Source organism: Poecile atricapillus, chromosome 4 (assembly GCF_030490865.1).
Source record: "Poecile atricapillus isolate bPoeAtr1 chromosome 4, bPoeAtr1.hap1, whole genome shotgun sequence".
NCBI classification, from domain to species: Eukaryota; Metazoa; Chordata; class Aves; order Passeriformes; family Paridae; genus Poecile; species Poecile atricapillus.
The window spans coordinates 49,654,010-49,672,307 of record NC_081252.1 but is presented as its reverse complement, the minus strand read 5'-3'; the positions used below and the strand labels follow the sequence as shown (position 1 = coordinate 49,672,307).

Sequence of the window (18,298 nt, the reverse complement as noted above, 5' to 3'; positions counted from 1 at the left end):
AAAAAACAGTTTGAAACACTTAAGACAGGCAATGCCTGTAATTTGCTAACTCCAGTCCTAGAGTCACTTAAATTACCCAAAATAATTTTCTCTCCCTTCTTACCACCGCCCCCCCCTCTTTAGACTAAAAGTATCAGTGAAGATGAGACACAGCAGTTTCTCAAGTTTTTTCTTTTCTTCCTCTCCCTACCACCCCCTCCCACCACAGATGAAAAACGGTAAGGCTTAGAAGATAGGTTAACAATTATTTTATTAGTTTATAATACATACAACTTAAGAAATGCTTTAAAAAAAGTTTTATTGGAGTCCATTCCAATTCTGGGTCAGGTCAGGAAAAAACAATGTTGATGTATTAAATAATATTCTATAATTCAACAATAGATTAGCCTCAGTAATTTAGCAGACACGGTTAAATATTCTTAAATATGCATATATACAATTGTGCAGCCTTAAAGAAGTCCTTTTATTCCTATCTTCTCCTCCCAAAGCTGTGCACCCTGTAAACACAGTACTGGCTTCTAAGCTTGGAGTCTCTCACCCGGACTTAGGATACTTGAAGAGGAATGTTATAATAGGGGAAATGACAGCAACCCTATCTTTCTAAATTCTTCGTGGGAGGAGAGATGCCCAACAGGCAAAATTAACATCAAGTCTCTCTGTAAGTAGCAGCTTCTTTAATTTCCAGTTTTAGGTTAAATTATTGCTTACATGTTTTCTGCTTGAAATGGATTTTTAACATACTCTAAAGTACTGGGTTTTAAGTTTTCCCTTTTGATGGCAATATCTTTTCAGTGACTTATTTACCATTACTGCTTCATATATTTAACAGATCTTTCCTAAGCACACACAGTCGATACAATTCTCTATAATTGTTTTTTTAAGCAACATGAGTTACACAGGTCCAATTTAGCACATAACATTTAGGCACTGTTCTGTAGTTTACTATTCTCTTGCAAATTTATGTTCAGAATGAATTCATATTCTGATTGCCATACTCCATCCTTTATCAAAACAAGAATCTGGTTACACTTTTCAAATGAGGAACTACTTTGTACTCCCTGTTATCTCACTGAGCCAAACTGTTCACTGACAATATTAACCAGAAGGTACACTGCATATCCTAACAAGTTAGAAAGCCTATTGCTAGCATAAAAGGATCAGAGATAAACACTTGGAGTGGATGAGCTAGATGCTTATATCAGCACAATGAAACCATGTTAAACATACAGCCACTAAAAATATCAGTTACATTGCATCAGGATATGACTTTTGGAAACATTTCTAAACATGACTTTAAAAAATGTATTCATAAACCTAAAATACTGTAACAAAAAAAAGTCTTCAGCTGACTACTAAGTCTAGTTTCAATACAAAGCAAAATAACTTTCAATTATTAAGTTATAAATGAGGAGCAAACAACAACAAAAAAACATGTTTCAATAAACATTATAAAAATCTTATAAATGTTTTCAGAAATTGAGCATTTGTCAATGGTTCCCTTCTCTGTAAAAACTAAATTAACTACAAAAGTCTTACTTACCTGAACTTAAATTGTACTAACTGGATCCTACTTGTGGGCCTTAGATATACTGTCACATGACAGGAGCTGTCTGGACAGGTCAAGAATTTTCTTTGGAAACAATTAGACATGCATTACAGGCTCCAGCCTAGGAAAAGACTGTTCCGCACTCAGCGCAGCTCTCATCAGCAATTCCATTTTGGTCTGGCTATTTTAAACGAAGAGATGCTGAGTTTAGGAGGAAGCTTACCTTCTGCATTATTATTCTGCATGATAGCAGAACTGTCTATCAACTAGAGCATAACCAAAATAAATTAATAACACACCAAAATAAAAAAAAGTGAACAAAAGTTAACACACAGTCTACAAAATTACTGAAATGGACTGCTAGCTTTTGCTTATTGCATCATTCAATACCATTTTATTAATTTCAAAACTGTTTTCTGTGATACTCACAGAACTCTAAACCTAATCCCCAAATCCAATCTTTGAAGTGTTGCTTCTCCTAATTCCTATGTTTCATCTTTTGCCTCACTAAATTGTTCTTACTGGTCTGTTGTATTTTGAAGAGCCAAGCATCTATTAATCCTTTTTCAAGAAAATAAATCTTAATGAAATATTAATGAGCTAAACAAACCAGAAGACTTTTTTTTTTAAAAACAACTTCCATGAAACCAATAAAAAGTAGTTTTATAAAAGATGTGTATTACCCAGGTGCTATGTGATAGGGATACATACATACACCAGCACAAGCGCCAACATATGAAGTTTCATACAAGGAATAGGAGGTTTTAATTTTTCAAACATGGTTCCTAATTCAGCCTACACTGACTGAAATCTCAATGTGCAGAAAGATGAAAGCACAAAAATGAATGAACTGCAAAGTCCTGTTACCAACAAAACAATACAAATGGATATCTAGTGAAGAATAAATGCATTTTTTTCAGTAGTGAAATTTTTTCACTTTAGAATACTTCTCTCCTTGAAATTATTCTACTTCCTTAAGAAGAATGATACTGTTTTCTTAGTACACCAATATCCCCTGATTCACCCAGCCTACAGAGAGAACTTTACAAAGAATAAACATAGGAATTAAGAAGGTAGCACCATTAGAAATAATAACTCCATCCAAATCAGAAAAAAATCCCCCTTCATTTATCCCTATCCAACATACTTTGACATTCAGCAGCCTAGTAATACAGGGTAAAAGAAGTTCTCATAACTTTATATTGATAACATTCATAATGGTCATGCATATTACAATCAAGTTTCTAGGGTGACATTTGCAAAGTAAGCCTTCATGCAGACAGGCATTCAGCTCATTAATTCCATGTTCATATTTCCTATTAGTCCCTGAGAAGTTAATATTTCTACCTACAATATGGCTATTAAAGGCATTATAATGATCATACACTTAGCTGTTTGTCATGGAAATGCAACGTGGCTATAGGGAGAAGCACAGAAATTAGAGCAAATTAGCAGTGATGAATACAGATTTCTGAAATGCTTTCTTTTCATAGGCAAGGTTGCTGAAGAGTAACATAAATTATTTTAGTCAAAGATACAAAACTAGCCAGCACCACTTACCCTTACTAAGTCACTAATAAAAACCCAAGATATTTGAGGCTTTGAGACCTCTCTAATTGAGTGTTTCCTTTACATAAAATCATCTGGATTTTGACCTAATGTAGGGTCATCATGATTCTTCTTTTAATTACTCAACAGCAGTGCTGGGAGATCTTAAAAGAACCATGGATTTTCTTTGCTTAACAAGTCTTTCACCTCTTCAATTAAAGTGATCTCTTTAAACTGTTCAGAATTCAAATGGGGTTTTTGGTGGACAATTTGCATTATTGCCAGCTGCTCAAAACCCATAAACTAGGGCTCCAAAACAAGGGGACCAATTTAAAATTAAGACTTTGGGGTGGGGGGTGGAGGGAAGGGAATAAAGACAAGTTCTTTTTCCTTGGCTCCTGGCTTCTGAGCAGTTACACGTTGCATTTTAAAGCTCTCCCTACAATCTTTGGGGCTAAATAATGACTTTTAGAAAAAAAATAATATTAAAACTGACTTTTAATAAGCCTGTATCTGAGAGACAGCGTATTACATTTAAACATCATGGTCTTGAGAATTACAAAACCACATAATTTAACAAATTGATTTAAAGATTATAATTTACACCTAAGTACTGTAAGAGTTTTTATAAACTATTCTACTTGGGTTTAACTATTGTGGGAAATTTTGAATTTGCATAAATAGTTTATTAAAATTACTGTTACTAACCTATTACAAAAATTTACCAACTTCCTGTAACCTATCTCTGTAAACATTTTAATTTCTGGTGAAGTTTGTCAATCCCAATATAAACTTCAAGTCCAAGCTATTTAACAACAGATGAGCTCTTCGGAATTCTTTATGTAGGGTCAGAGAGGAAGTCCTTCTCCCTCAGTATTTATTTCCATCTATGATTAAAAAATTTAAAATAACTTGTTTCTACTATATTACAGTAAGAAAGAAATCTTTATTCACCAGTTAAAGGTGACTATATCTAAAAATAATAATTAGCTCTCAGAGGGATTCATTGATGTCTTCACCATTAGTTTAGCAGGCTGAAGATGAAAGAGGCATAATTAGCATAATTTGCTAAATGATTAATATCAACTTGATACCTAACTTTACTGTTCAAGGAAATTTGAAAAAGATAAGGTTATTTGTAGAAACTGCCGAGTTGCAAGAAGCTAAACGAGTTAGTATAACGTAATAGTTATTTCAGCAAAGAGTAGGCTGTGTCCTGGAAGTCTACTATAGCTTCTGGTCTGCTCAGACTGTGTAATTTCATTCTTTGCCAAGTGACAAAATAGGTAATATATGTCTTCTCACTAGCAATCAAAATAAATAGATTTAGTATTTCAGAAGCAACATCAAAAGAAAATCCTGACAACTGCTGCAGGCATTGAACAGTTGATTAAAGATCCTGCCATCTTCAATTTCCATCATTGTAATTAATGAATTTAAAGGGATTGTATGAAAATGTTTTGTAACATTCTTACTAGGTGAATGTACTACTTCTTCACGCAAGTACCACTTCTGAAATAAAACTCATCTCTCTATATAGGCAGTTTCTCAAGTTTCCTGACTATATTTTAAGTCAGAGACATTGTTTTAATAAAATATCCAAAACAGCTTTTGAGGGAGTAAGTCTGGCCTCCTTACAAAGGGATTTAACTTTTTGATTGCTCTGAGTTCTACTTTGGATCTCTGTATTATTTCTTAAAGAGAAAGTCACAGCTAAAATACAGAAATGCCTGCTAACCAAGCCTATGACTGTTGATGCACCTAGAAGTAGACAAGATCTTAAGCATCACCACCATTCATGTGGAAGCTTTACTAATTGGATACTCTGTAAACCTGTAAGCCACACTCTATTCACTGCCCTGCTCTCAGCACACATCTCACCCAAAGCAGTTTTACTGTCACTGGGTTTGGGTGCTGCTGGCAAGGTAGCTGTGGACATGAAGAGAACATACTATGGGAAGTCTGAGTAGTAAACGGAGGCAAATAGCTGCTATGAACATATCACAAGCCATATCCTCCACTGGAGTGGAGGGATTTCGACATCAGTGGAAAACAGCATCTATGACACAAATTGTAGTCAAATGAAAATTTTTGTAAAACCTAGGCCTCATATGATCCAATATTAATTTTATTGAAAATCGACACTTAAAGAAATGAATATATATTTCTAGCCATAAGTATTTATCACCAGCTATTACTTCTGTTCAATTCCAACCTCTCTGCACCTCCAACCTCCCCAGTCTCTGCTGCCATCAACGTTAGGTTTCTGTCCTCCCACAGGCTGAAACTAGTCCGAGGTTATAATTAATACTTCTGGGTGAGAGGGGTGCAGCAGCAGACCCAGATTTGTACTGAAGAAGAGGCTGAAATTGATTTTTAGAAAATCAGAAACAGTTACTTTATAGAGAAACCACGGGTGGCACTCAAAGACTGAGGCCAGCACAAAACTGGGATTTGTTAATTAAAAATCATATTCTGTCAAACAAACACCCTTGTTGGCTTGTATGAAATGCATAGCTGAGCTATTTTCGAAGTGAACAGTAGGAATCCACAGATGAAAGCTGAGCAAAGGATGAGTTTTGGGAACAGATACAGAAGACTTAGATTTAAGAAAACTTAAAACTTTCTAGACCACTCCCACTGTGAACAATTTAGGAATATAATACTCACTAAGGAATATTTTACAGAGAATAAATATTTTGAAGACATAGAAAAATAGTTCACAGCATCAAGGTACCTGTAATACATGACCTTGAAATAAAACTTGTATTTAAAAGATTAAAAAGAGAAGACTACTCTTGTAGTGGTATCAACTTCTCATTCATACAAATATTAAGCAGAGTATATCTGGTTTTTTTCATATATTCACATTATTGCTTGCTAACACAACTGTACAAGGAACATGTTCTTAACTTACATCAGTTTTGCATACTGTAATTTTAGATAACTAAAGCAAATTTTACAATATGAAAGTTGCAATTAAAAAAAACCCAAAAGCTATGTGTGAAGATATGTACAACTAAAGTATAATCAGAAGAAATGAAATACAACTGGCCTGACCCAAGCATACATCATATATCCAGTTAAAAAAGTCTTATACTTGTGCAGAAAATAACCTTTGTAAACCAAAATGAGCAAAAGAAAGGGTGCAATAAATAATTGCCTAACACGTTTAAAGTTACACTGTTGCCCAGTGCACCCTGCTTTGATTACTTTTAATACATGGCATTCGCATCTGGAACTGCACTGTTCAATAATTCTTCAATAACTTTATTCTGCTTATGTGGCTTTAAAATAAACAAAGAAACTCATGAAAGATCTTCTTGGGCAATTAAGTTTTACTAAAACAAGTCCTTCTGCACCCCTGTATACAGGATCTGGTAAACTGTATGAATAAAGCTGGCACATGGCAATTGACTGAATTAAAACAGCTACATTATAAAATGCAACAATAATATACTTTTGTGATCTTGAGTTCTACTAACCAGATGCATGCAATGCTCTCAGTGATGCTTCTAGTCTGAGTAAAATAATTCCACTTGGCTGCCTTTTTTTTTTTACTTTTTTAAAGCCAAACCTTTTCAGAACCAATTGACAGGTTTCTTCATGAAGATCACAGAGATTTCTACTAACAACATCTGGGTTCCAAAAATCACCATTTCAAAGAGAAATCTGCCTCCTTCTTTTGCTGGAAGGGACTAGTCAATGTCCCAAAAAGAAATAAAAGTATTTACAATTGACTAGTCACTGACAGAAGCTTCCGAATATCTCAGAAGGAACTTCAGCATGTAAATGAATGACTAAAGGGATTTACACAATGTACACTCAATCAGTTGTGTCATATTGGGATAAAAAAATACCTGTTCACTTGTATATAATTTTCAGCTGTGTATTTATAGTAATATATGTATGTACACACGCGCGCACACATATAAAAGACTTTTGAAAATCAAGATACATTAATAAACAGAAGTAGCAAAAGTAAAAATAACTTAAGTAGTAAATAACATGTGTGAAATTACTTTGCAGAGTTTGACCATACTCTTAGTAGAACATACTGTTATTTAAAAAACCCACAAAAAACAACTAACCAACCAAAAATAAACCAAAACAAACAAGCAAACACAAAAAAACCAAAACAAACAAACAGAAAACAAATGAAAACACCACAAGATTCTGTAGAACCAATGTTATATCACTGCCAGGAGAGCACCAAGCAAGGCACCATTGGAAAGACAACATACTTGAATAAGTCTCTATAAATAAATCAAATGTTAATCTGGTCGAAAAATCGGTGTCTTTGGTAAAAATTCTATAAGGATGACCTGTATAAAAAGAAAAAAAAAAAATCTATTAAAGACGGCAGCAATCCTATTATCTATCACAATAATAATTCACATGGTTTTGGGTTTGGTTTTTTTTGGTATATCAAGTTGTGATGAAAAGAAAAAAAATCATGGCATTTGTCTCAGGTAGGAGACCATTAGAAAAGTCATGTATGGTAATTGGTTTGAGGTTGAAAACCAATATTCAAAGAATCAAATTCAACTGGAAAAGTTTGCCTACTGATATGAAACACAAACTGAAGTAAGCTAATTATGTTAAAGAATTGTTATGCAGTAATTTATTTATTGGGAAAAAATTATGGAAGAGATAAATGTATTCATTTAAAAAAAAAAATAAACAAATCTCCTGAATGCACAATGCATGGAAAGTTAATTTTCAATTGCAATTTCACTTACTTCAGAATTGTTGCCACTTAATACAGGATTCTAAATCATGTTTATAGTTCAATACCTGTATAAAAAACTGTATCAAATTTTGCAAAGTTCCCATATCTACAAATGTTCAAGTAATTAACAAGAACTTGACTAACGGTTTTGCGTGATCATTCTTATGGTCTCAATTCAAATTTAAGCTATGTTTTTCTGAGCTAAGTACACTATAGGGCCCACTCCAGAACACAATCCAAGTATTTATCGTCTTTAAATAGGAAGCTTAAAGAAAATGTTGACTTGTGCATGTTCTCTCTTCGGAGACAGTCATAACACAGCAGCATGATCTGATTAAATAAATGCAACCAAATAACATAAATAAGAATTTTATATACTTGTAAGGGAAACTCACCTTTTTAAGAAGTTAAAAATTATTTCTCAATGTTTTTGATTGTAAAGGAGAATACAACTTAGCTGCTTAGAGAATAAAGACTTCTATCTCTGCAAGCACATCAAGCCTCAGAAAATAAAAGTAAGTAATCTCCAATTTTATTTCTAAGGTAAGTACTTTTGGAGTAACAAACATTGAAATTTGATATACAAGTTTATTTTTGGAGATATTCAGAAATGACTTGTTTTCAGGAGAGATGCAAACTGCTCAAAATCCACTGATCACTGACCTGAGTCAACCACTGGATTCTGTAGATATCAGGGCTTCTGATATTCAGGCAAGTTTTCAGAAAGTGAGCAAGAAGTAAAGCTGGAGCAGTGTGTTTACTCCAAAGGTGTATGATTATCTTGTCTTTCTAATTTAATTAATTATTTATTTAAGTTAACATCTACTACAGTAAATTTCAAACCTCATTTTGGTGAGACACCAAGTTTTGGATACAAGAGTCTAATTTAAATCATCTGCTTTGTGAAACGTTGAGGATAGGTGTTTATTATTTAAAATTAAATCACAATCATATTAGGGGCAGTTTTGAAACACATTAGCAAATCAGTTCACTGAAAGTGAGCATGTTACAGTGAGGTTTTGTAAAAATTTTCTCATTAAGTATACCCAAAGATAATACCAGACGTTTCACAAATTGAAAATAAAATCTTTGACCTTTATCCTGCAAAACTATATGCCCATGCATATATTATTATAGTAAACAGGTCAACTGATTTGAAATTATATTTAATAGAATGAATTTTCATCTGTAAATGTCGCTGGGCCATAGTATTTACAAACTCAAATTATATTTTTTCCAATTAAATATGCAGAACTTTGGGTTTGACAATATCTCCTGTAGAAAAATAAAGTTTTCAGCAAAATATAAAAGCTTCATTTAGGCAAAGCTTAAGTCTACTCTCTGAAATTGGATTTATTCCATTTTTTAGTCACACCCATATATCTAACCTAAAATATTCAGTAGAATAAATTTTACAAAAAGTACTTATTCAGTGAACTGAATAGAGCCATGATGTAAAACATCCTTTTTGAAGACCTTGTATTTCAGGCAAGATCTAGAAGAAGGACAGGGAAAAGGAGATGACTAAAAGTTAAAGACCATTTTAATATAATTTTGAACTGCTGAATCACGTTTAGAATTTTTGTATGCATTATAGCTTTGTTATTTTAAAGAACAGACACAGTGCTGCGTAATGGAAGATCACAGATAAATCAGAACTAACACAGTAGATATTTCTCTAAAGCTAATCTTTATTTTTTAAAAGCTAACCTTCCTACAGCCTACTTACTAAAACATTAAAAGAAATTATGGAAATTCTAATGTTTCTTACATTTTAGCAGCTTAATTTCATCCTATCCTATGTATTTCCAAAATATATTGAAAATGGAAATAAGAACAGCAAAGAACAAGTTGCAAGCTAAACAAACTGAAATCCTACACAGGACATCATTCATTTTAAACCACTTCTCACTGTGTATTTCCAAGAACAGTTCATGGAATCTCAGCCAAAGGCTTAGGTAGATTAAAACTCCAGAGACTGACTTAAAAATATTTTAGTGACACAAATTCGAGATAAAGATATTTTCAAGATAGTTGAGGTAAGGGGCAGTTAAAATCTAAAAAGGCTAAAGGTTTCTTAAGCTCCAATAGCTTAGTTGAAAGGTCTTCTTCCATACTTTTGGACTTGATTAGCATTATATAAAATAGCCATATCTGACTTGCTGCGTAACCAAAGTTGTGGTTATTCTTTATACAGCATCTAAAATTTCACACTCCATCAGCACATGTTCAAGCTATTTTATCTTGGCAATTAATTTATTATTTTTCAGAACACAGTGAAGCCTTGTTTTCAAGTCATTCATAACTTTATAAATCAGTCCTGCACATGAAACCATGCATCTGTGAACCGTAGAAAATCCTTGCACTCAGGCGATTAAGCTCCTGACACCTTTACTGATTAATAATCATGAAAAGAATAAGATCAGAAGCAAAATAAATGATCATTTAATAGAGAAACTCACAAAACAGCCCTTTAACTTACATATTCCATCATGTTATTCGTTTCACATTTCCTTTTGCTTAGTCTCCAATGCAAGCACAGCTAGACAAGGAGGAAAGAAAAAGAAGAAAAATGAGCTGTATTTTACTGCAGCACACAGACTAGCCCATTTGTTCACCTTTCATATTTTTCGTTCAACAAAAGCATCTGTTTCCATACTGTGCAATTCAAACTCCAACAGTACGAAGCTGCTCCCTGCGGCACTCACCTTGTGGTATAACCTATTGTTTTCCCATTCTAATAACTTCTCAATCGATCTTCGTGTCTGGAAGACAAATGAGAAAGAATTTTACTCTTGACTGGTTTTAGAAAAACTTTGTTTTGCAGCTGCTTTTGTGTGAAAAGGAGAGAGGTACAGGACAGTGTCTGAGTGCAAGGTGGTCTGTAGTACTTTCAAAACTTGTCTGGGTATTAAATAGTATCTAGAGCAGAAACAGCTTTTTATGATAGCCAAGTAAGTACATTCAACCACTTTGGAACAAAAACTGTTGTTGATATGTATGCTCACTAGTTCTTATGGCAGTTTTAACTTTAAAAACACAGAAATTTCAAAGTGATCTAAGTATAAAAAGCAGGAACACTTTTCCCCCAGGATCAGTAGTCTAAATGTACTGCTTCTAAGGTCAGCATATAAACTCACAAATGTTGCAAGCTGTTTTGCACTGCTGTAGGTCAAGTGCAAATACACAATACTCTAAATAAATGAGGAATTTTTATTACATTTATATCCAGACTGTAGAAAGTGACAAAGCAAATGCAGAAAGTTACAGTAAATTCGACAAATGAGCATTACTAAGTTTGTGATCTGTATGGACAGCAAACCCAGTATTTAGGATTCTAAAGGAAAGGTTTACTGCCTGTGCCATCCACACTTGACATTTCAGACAGAGAATCTTGAAAGCTGTTCTGCACAGCTTTTTAGGATTATGCATGCAAGAATTAAAGGACATTCTGTGCTGCGAAGTTTCACAGCATTTTGAATATAATTATTCAGTTATATTTACATTTGAGAAATACATACTGACATTTATGGTCATTTGACTGCCAGAATATATATTGCTTAGCTCTAAATGGGATTTGCTACAGACAGTGAATAAAAAGAGGATAATTCATGGTGCCAGGTGTTAAGATGAGACCAACAGAGCTGCAGGTGCAAAAGGACGGAGCAATGACAAGGATCAAATACAACTTAGTGCAGCTGCAGCTTCCTTACAAGGCAGAGAGGGGTGAGGGGAAAGGATGAGAAAGCATCTTGCTGTTATTACTACAAAATTCTAATACTGTAAATGAACCTTAACAAACCAAACTAAATGCTGTCATGAAAAACATATGTCTGAGTAAATAAAAATTAGACAACAAATTATTCATTTACCCCCAAATATTAACAACTTGGCTTTCAAATATCCTCCAGCTTAATACTTAAGCAGTTGTGGGGAAACACAGCTAAGCATGTACTGTGGTCACATGATTAAAAATTAGATCATTGCTATCTATCAGTATTCATTACAGCAATTTTTTTATTATGTTTTATTTTAAAATCACAAACTAAGGAATTGTCAAAAGGTGGACATACCAGCGACTAATACATCACATCAATTGGAAATTGAGTATTTTTGGGGTTATTCTTATTATTATGTTTTTAAAGACAGTGCCCTTTAACAATAATCAGTAGACCTCACTTGTTTCTTTGTAAAGATAGCCTTTTAGAGTCTGCTCTCCTTTTAAATGAAAATAGGGCAGCAGTTATGGTCACACTTTTGTTAATTTAGTTGCCAGTCAGCTCCAAATCAAAAGAAAATAAGGCTGCAGAGTGTAATTAACATTCAGTTCAGTCGTTTTGTCCCTTGTCTAGCCCCCAAGCTTTGTTAAAATTGCCATCTGAATGCTGAAGGCTGTAGGGAAATCGATTTGATTCTAATCGCACCATGAAAAGAACATGATCTAACTGCTTTCAGCCCTCCGTAAATCTGTACTAGGTCTTTAGCACAATGCAACTTCCAATTTAAAAAGCACTGAATGTCTCGTCAATGACTTTGTGAAGAAAAAAGAACAAGGAGCAGACATAAAAATTCCAATAGTTGTTTAAGCATTAAAGTTCATTTGCATCACAGCAAACCTGAAAAGGGCTGACCTCTCAAACCGCCTCTCAGGTCTATGAAGTTGTAGCCTTGACAAGCTCACATTGACAGAGCTCATTGACTCTGAAAGGCTACTCTATCAATGGTGAAAAATGGCAATAGGTTCTACTCTGAGCAGGCATCTGCCTGCCCACCCGCTGCTAAACCAATGGCAAAACTGATTCAAAACCTGAATCTACCTTGTAATCTTCCTTTCCAGGACCTTTTAATAATAGATTAAGATCACTATACAATTTAATTTCATTGTTTGCCCCAAGACTGTGAAAAACATCCAAGCTTTTCAAATTCCAATAAAATTACATCCATATTACAATACATAAATATAAATAAGAATTTGATAGGTACTATTAATTGGTTTATTCAAACAAGAGGACAGTTTAAAGTCATTTGACTAGCATGAGATAAAAATACATGCAGACTCAAGACCATCATTCTTTATCTTCCCACAGCCTTAAACACTACCCACCCTGCCTATAGTATAATCTGGGATAGTCATAGCCCCCAAACACACCATATTATTAATATAGAAATGTTAATGAAAATTAGACTGTAAAATATTTCTGCAAATCTCAGAGCTTGGAATAAAAAAGAAATTAATTAAACAGCATCACTCAATTCACTATAGTAAGTTTTCTTCCTACTTGACAGGTGAAAAAAAGCACTTGCACGTGCAGCTTAATTAATCACTGCTCTTGACATCTCAATGATTTACAGTGAGGAGCAGGTGAGGATATACAAAACCAGAAAGGAACACTTGATTTGAGTGTAGCATTTCCAGCACACTAGGATGACAAGCTTGTATATTCTATCAATGGTGTACAGAAAAACCCATACAGCAAATTATTTGTTAGCCACAACAAAAGCACAAATTAAGTGGAAGAGAGACTTGCTTATTAGGAAGATTTAATACTATCCAGCTTTTAATTTTTTTTTTTTCTTAAAAAACCCAGTCCAATATTTGAGCAAAGAAAAAAAACTGCAATTCAAGTAGACTTCTCAGCATACCAATGATAAGAAAGTATGCTTTGTAACATATTTAATGAAAAAACCACAGTCTTTAATGTTATCCACAGAATTTTGTGAAATAGACCTCTTCAACTGTCTAGATGCAATGTTTAATTAAATATTTCTGTAAAATTACTGAGTCTTTAAAGATATTTATATCTAACAGTGTCTTTTGAAAAATCAGACCCCCAGAAAACCCCAGTGCCAAATACACTTTCACTAATGCTGATTGCTCCTGATTCAGTAAAATAAAGTTTTTCCCTCAAACATGGAAGAAAAAAAAAATAAATCTAAGCCTAAATGTAAATTTTTCATGCAGAAACAAGGATAGTACTGAATATATTACCAACTGTAAGACATTTCTGTTACATCTTTCCAGTGTCTATGCAGTTATCTCCAGATAGAATTATGATCTGGACAGGAAGGCTGTGCAGCAACAGGGCCCCTCTGGCAGTGCATGACCAGGAACACGCACAGTGCACTAAGCCACACTAGCAAATAGGCCAAGGCCCCCTCCAGTCCTGCTGTAAATCAGTGAAGGACTGGTACAGTATTAAAGAAAAGGATCTTAAATGACTCCCAAAATGGTGCTAATTTGAGAACCTCCCTTTGTCTTTATTACGTGGGGAAACAACATGGTTAGCAACAACATGATCCTCCACTAACAATTGTATTCATAGTTGGTTGGGGAAAACCAAAGAATCAAATACGTGCATTTGATCTTTGACTTCTCATCTGAAAACATATGTATACGTAGAGCACTATTAGTCCAATAAATAGCATGATATTTTCAAATACCTTCATAGAAAACTTTACCACAATCAAGTATTATTGGTTTTGAATATCACCCTGAACAAATACACTTTATGCTTAAATTCCAAAATACAAAGAGACAACATTAGACAGATTTTTGTCAGCTTCTCAAATGGCCAGAATTTTATTATACACCACAGAAAAGTCCAAGGATCCTGCCAGAAGTCGGAATTATAGTATCTCCACTCAAAGAGAAAAATGACAGAAGCAGGAATTTTTATTCATTCTGACTACAAAATTTATATCCAAGTAATTTAGCTATCAGCACAAATGATGAAATACAAAGTTAGAAGATAACTGAGTCACATATGCCCACTTTCAACACACCAGAACATCCCCCAAGCCAATTTTGAGGCCTATACCAGTACCACAAAAATGCCAAAGCTGTACTCAAAACACACACAACTGAATGATGTACATCCTTCCTGAGAATGTCCTCATCTTGAACACCATACCTCAAGTGAACCAGTATAAACTGCAAATTGGCAAGATTCCTATCTTGCTAAGGAATTCTCCATTTGTGAAGTGAAAATATCACAAAGGTGAAACTTGAGTTGATTTCAGATCCTGACATCCTAGACTATGTGCTTTAGTGCACAGTAGTCTGAAAAGGTGTCTGTTCTGCTAAACAGGTGAACATGGAGATCTTCCATAATTTCTCCTATTAGTAGCTAGGAATTTCTTATATTAGACCATTGTAAGGGTGCTCATCCCAAAAGCCACTTCAGCATCCATGCAAGAAAGCAAGTGAAATCTATACTAAACAGAATGAAGAATATCTGGAAACAAATGCAGAAGTTTGGTGCTTTTTAGATGACCTTGAAATAACTGCCTTGTCCAATAAGACTGCTATTGCTGCATCTTGCCTTACTACATCGATTACTTTGTGCAGAAAGTGAGTCCAGGGTAAAGCACAGACCAAAGCTCCAGATCACTCAGAGAGAAATACAATCAACAGAATTCCAGAGCAGGAGAACTGATGACATCAAATTGAATTCACGAAACTTCACATTCTGGAAGACAGCCCTGAGGGTATTGTCTCACACAATCCATAAACTAATCTCATTTGTACAGGTCTCAACCCTGGGTTGGTACATCACAAAGAGATGAATTTAAAGCTCAGTGAATCAAATCACACCAATTACTTTCTGGAAAGGTCTCTTCCACCAAACTATTTGCTGATATAAAAAGAAGCTCAGTGTTATTTGACACTGAATGTAACACTTTCCTACAAGAGCTAAGTCACCAACTAAGTGTTGCTAGCTACTTTCTATAAAGAGGTAACACTGACTAGAGGCAACCATTTGTGAAAATTACATACTATGGAGAAGCCTTGTAGCAGAAATAGTCTTGACTTTGGCAAAAATAGCACACTTCCTTTAAGAAGGCCTTGAAATGTGTTGAAAAACATATTTCACAGACAGCCAGGTGTTGAACTGATCCGCGAAGCATCATAACTACACTTAATATTGTTACTTGAACTTTTAAATAAAGATTTGAAACTCATTCATTCTAGGATTAAATTCTGTCATCATATGGAAACAAAACCCATGAAGCTCTGATCCCTCCAAGCAAATTATTCAAATCTAGCCATGACAACCTAAAGCATCCACCTCCTGCTGAAGGACATTCACACAGAAAAGGCCACAGAAAATGAACATGTAAAATGGAATTGACCATAACAGGGATGAAAATAGGATCAAATCTCCAGCAAAGAACTCATCTGGTGTCATTCTCTGTGGGAAATTTTACACTGAACATGAATGAAAATTACACCTCCATCTCTTCTTTTAAGGTTAGAGAGATGCTAATTTTGGTCCCTGTCATTTATTTCCAAAATATCCAGGAGTATGCTATGGAAAATAGTTCAAGGCCAGTGTAGGCTGAGAAGCTAAAGGATCTCTGGTTACATCTCTATTAAGAAATGAAACTGTGCCCAGAAACATTTCCATTCATTTCAAGCCAGCTGGCAGGGAACAGCTTACATCTCTATCAGTAAGTTTTCATAACCTCCAAACCACTCATAGGGCCTTAAGCATTCTGATAATGCCTATGAATTGTTATACAATACAGACACAGAGTCTGGCAGGGACCTTTCTAAAAGTACAAATTATAAAGCACCAATTCCTAGGAACACTCCCAGGCTTAGTTTATTAGTACATAGAAATCCTTTGACTCCTGCTGTTTAGGAGTGTCTTAGGGTTGTAGCAAAGAATGGGAGAGAAGCTACATGGCCAGAGAGACTGAAAGGCAGCAGGACTTGACACAGCTTCATACAAGACTGTAAAATGCATCACTTTTCTAGTCTGCATGCTGAAGAGAATGACCCCTCTCAAAGGGACAGCCTCTACAGTCCCTTGTACATCTGAGGGCTGAATCAGAAAAATACTGGTTGATCCTGTAGCTCCTTTACCAATTTAGAAAAAAAAGTAAATCTGGCAACTTAGTATTTCCCATTATCATGGCTGCTCTAGATTCAGTAATTTATGCCAAAATTCAGCAAAAAATATTTTTATGAGCTACAAAATTAGAAGTACCTGGTCACTTCACACTCTACATGTGTTTGGTATCGTACAAGATTTATTAACTCCATCACTCTTCTCTTTTGTAGAACTGCCCCCATCATCCTCCCACCTGTTTTGTCAGCAGTAATGGCTCATGTTTTCTTCATTAAATAACTGTCTTATTTATTGTGCTTGAGTTACCGAGAATGCAACACTTCAGCAGAAAATAATATTTTACTGTGATTTGTTTTAATAAAGTGGAAAAGTGAGTACTTTCCAGACCTAGGGTACTTTGAGAAAAATCAAGAGAAGAGGCACAGAAGAGTGTCACTACTTCACACTTGCCAGAACTTCATTCTGGTTTTCTGTTTTACAGTAACAGTCTAACAAGCTATTGTTCTGTCAAGTGCTTTCAATTTAATTTCATTTCATTATAAATTTCAGGTAACTTTGTCTTCTAATTATTTTCTCAAAAGTGTTAACACATGTTCCTTATATCGGATTATCTTTAAGTTGCTAAAGATGGAATCCTAAAAATGTTCCTTTCTCAAGTGATTTCCAAATCTGACAACTGACTAGACCATTTTTAGTATGCCCTTTCAAAATAGGTCTTTGCAAATTCCACCCAACTCACACTTGTAGTTTCAGGAACATGTCAACCTGGACATGAAGAGCAACATAAAAAGCAATGCTAAACCCAAACCACTGCATGATCCCTTTATATACCTTAGCCATCACAATGTAAAGGAGGCTATAACATGTAAATGTTAATTTTACCCAGATTGTTTTGATTAAAATTGAAATGTTCAGAGACATAATTCTAATTATAAATGCAATTAAATTTTAAACAGCATTTAAGATATTCACTATACATCCCAGAGATACAGTTTATTTAGGATTTATATAGAATCAAGAAAAAAACAAAAGCACAAATTTAACTTCAGAATACGTATTTTTGAAGGACTAAAGGTTTGCATTTGATCTGTAAAGAAACAAACTAGTATTCTGTGATCTACTTCTATCTGTAAGTATTCTTCATGACAATCTTATTGCCCTGTCCTCCACCAAGCAAGTCTGCAAATTAAAAGAGGTGGTAAAACTAGCTGTTCCCACACCACATTGTGCACCAGCTCACTACTATATCCTTCAGGAATGCACATGAAAACCTGTAAGCTTTCGTAAGTTTTTGTGAAGGAAATGAAATCTGATTTCAGATATAGAAAAAAAATAACCACATAGGTATATACATTATGATTTCACATTTATTTGCTCTACAAGCTTAGCTACTTGAGTATATGGACAACTTAGTGACTCTTCTGACCAAAATTATAGTGAACAATATCTAAAGCAAAATATACCAGGCCTGAATCTTCTGATTTTTTTAAAGTTTCATTTTACAGCTAATACTTTAAAAAAAAACAAACAGAAACCAAAACATTTGAAAACAATGGCCAAGAATGCGCTTTTGATACATACAAGTTCTACTTTAAAACAAGTTATACTAAGTTGGCT

The 18,298-nt window shown here is 34.4% G+C and overlaps 1 protein-coding gene across 3 annotated transcripts in view; it reads right to left on the bottom strand.

Moving 5' to 3' along the window:
• Positions 1-233: 233 nt before the first annotated feature.
• The window catches only part of CHIC2 (cysteine rich hydrophobic domain 2), a 28,659-nt gene continuing 10,594 nt past the window's right edge, over positions 234-18,298 (bottom strand). For 2 of the 3 annotated variants that reach the window (XM_058838649.1, XM_058838648.1), the window contains exons 4-6: positions 10,535-10,591; positions 10,309-10,368; positions 234-7,419 (exon numbers count right to left, since the gene is read on the bottom strand). In XM_058838649.1, the coding sequence (XP_058694632.1) occupies positions 7,369-7,419; positions 10,309-10,368; positions 10,535-10,591 (168 nt within the window). In that variant the 3' untranslated portion in view covers positions 234-7,368. Of the gene's footprint in view, positions 7,420-8,489; positions 9,322-10,308; positions 10,369-10,534; positions 10,592-18,298 lie in introns of all 3 variants that reach the window. The other variant, XR_009277632.1, reaches the window with a different exon arrangement.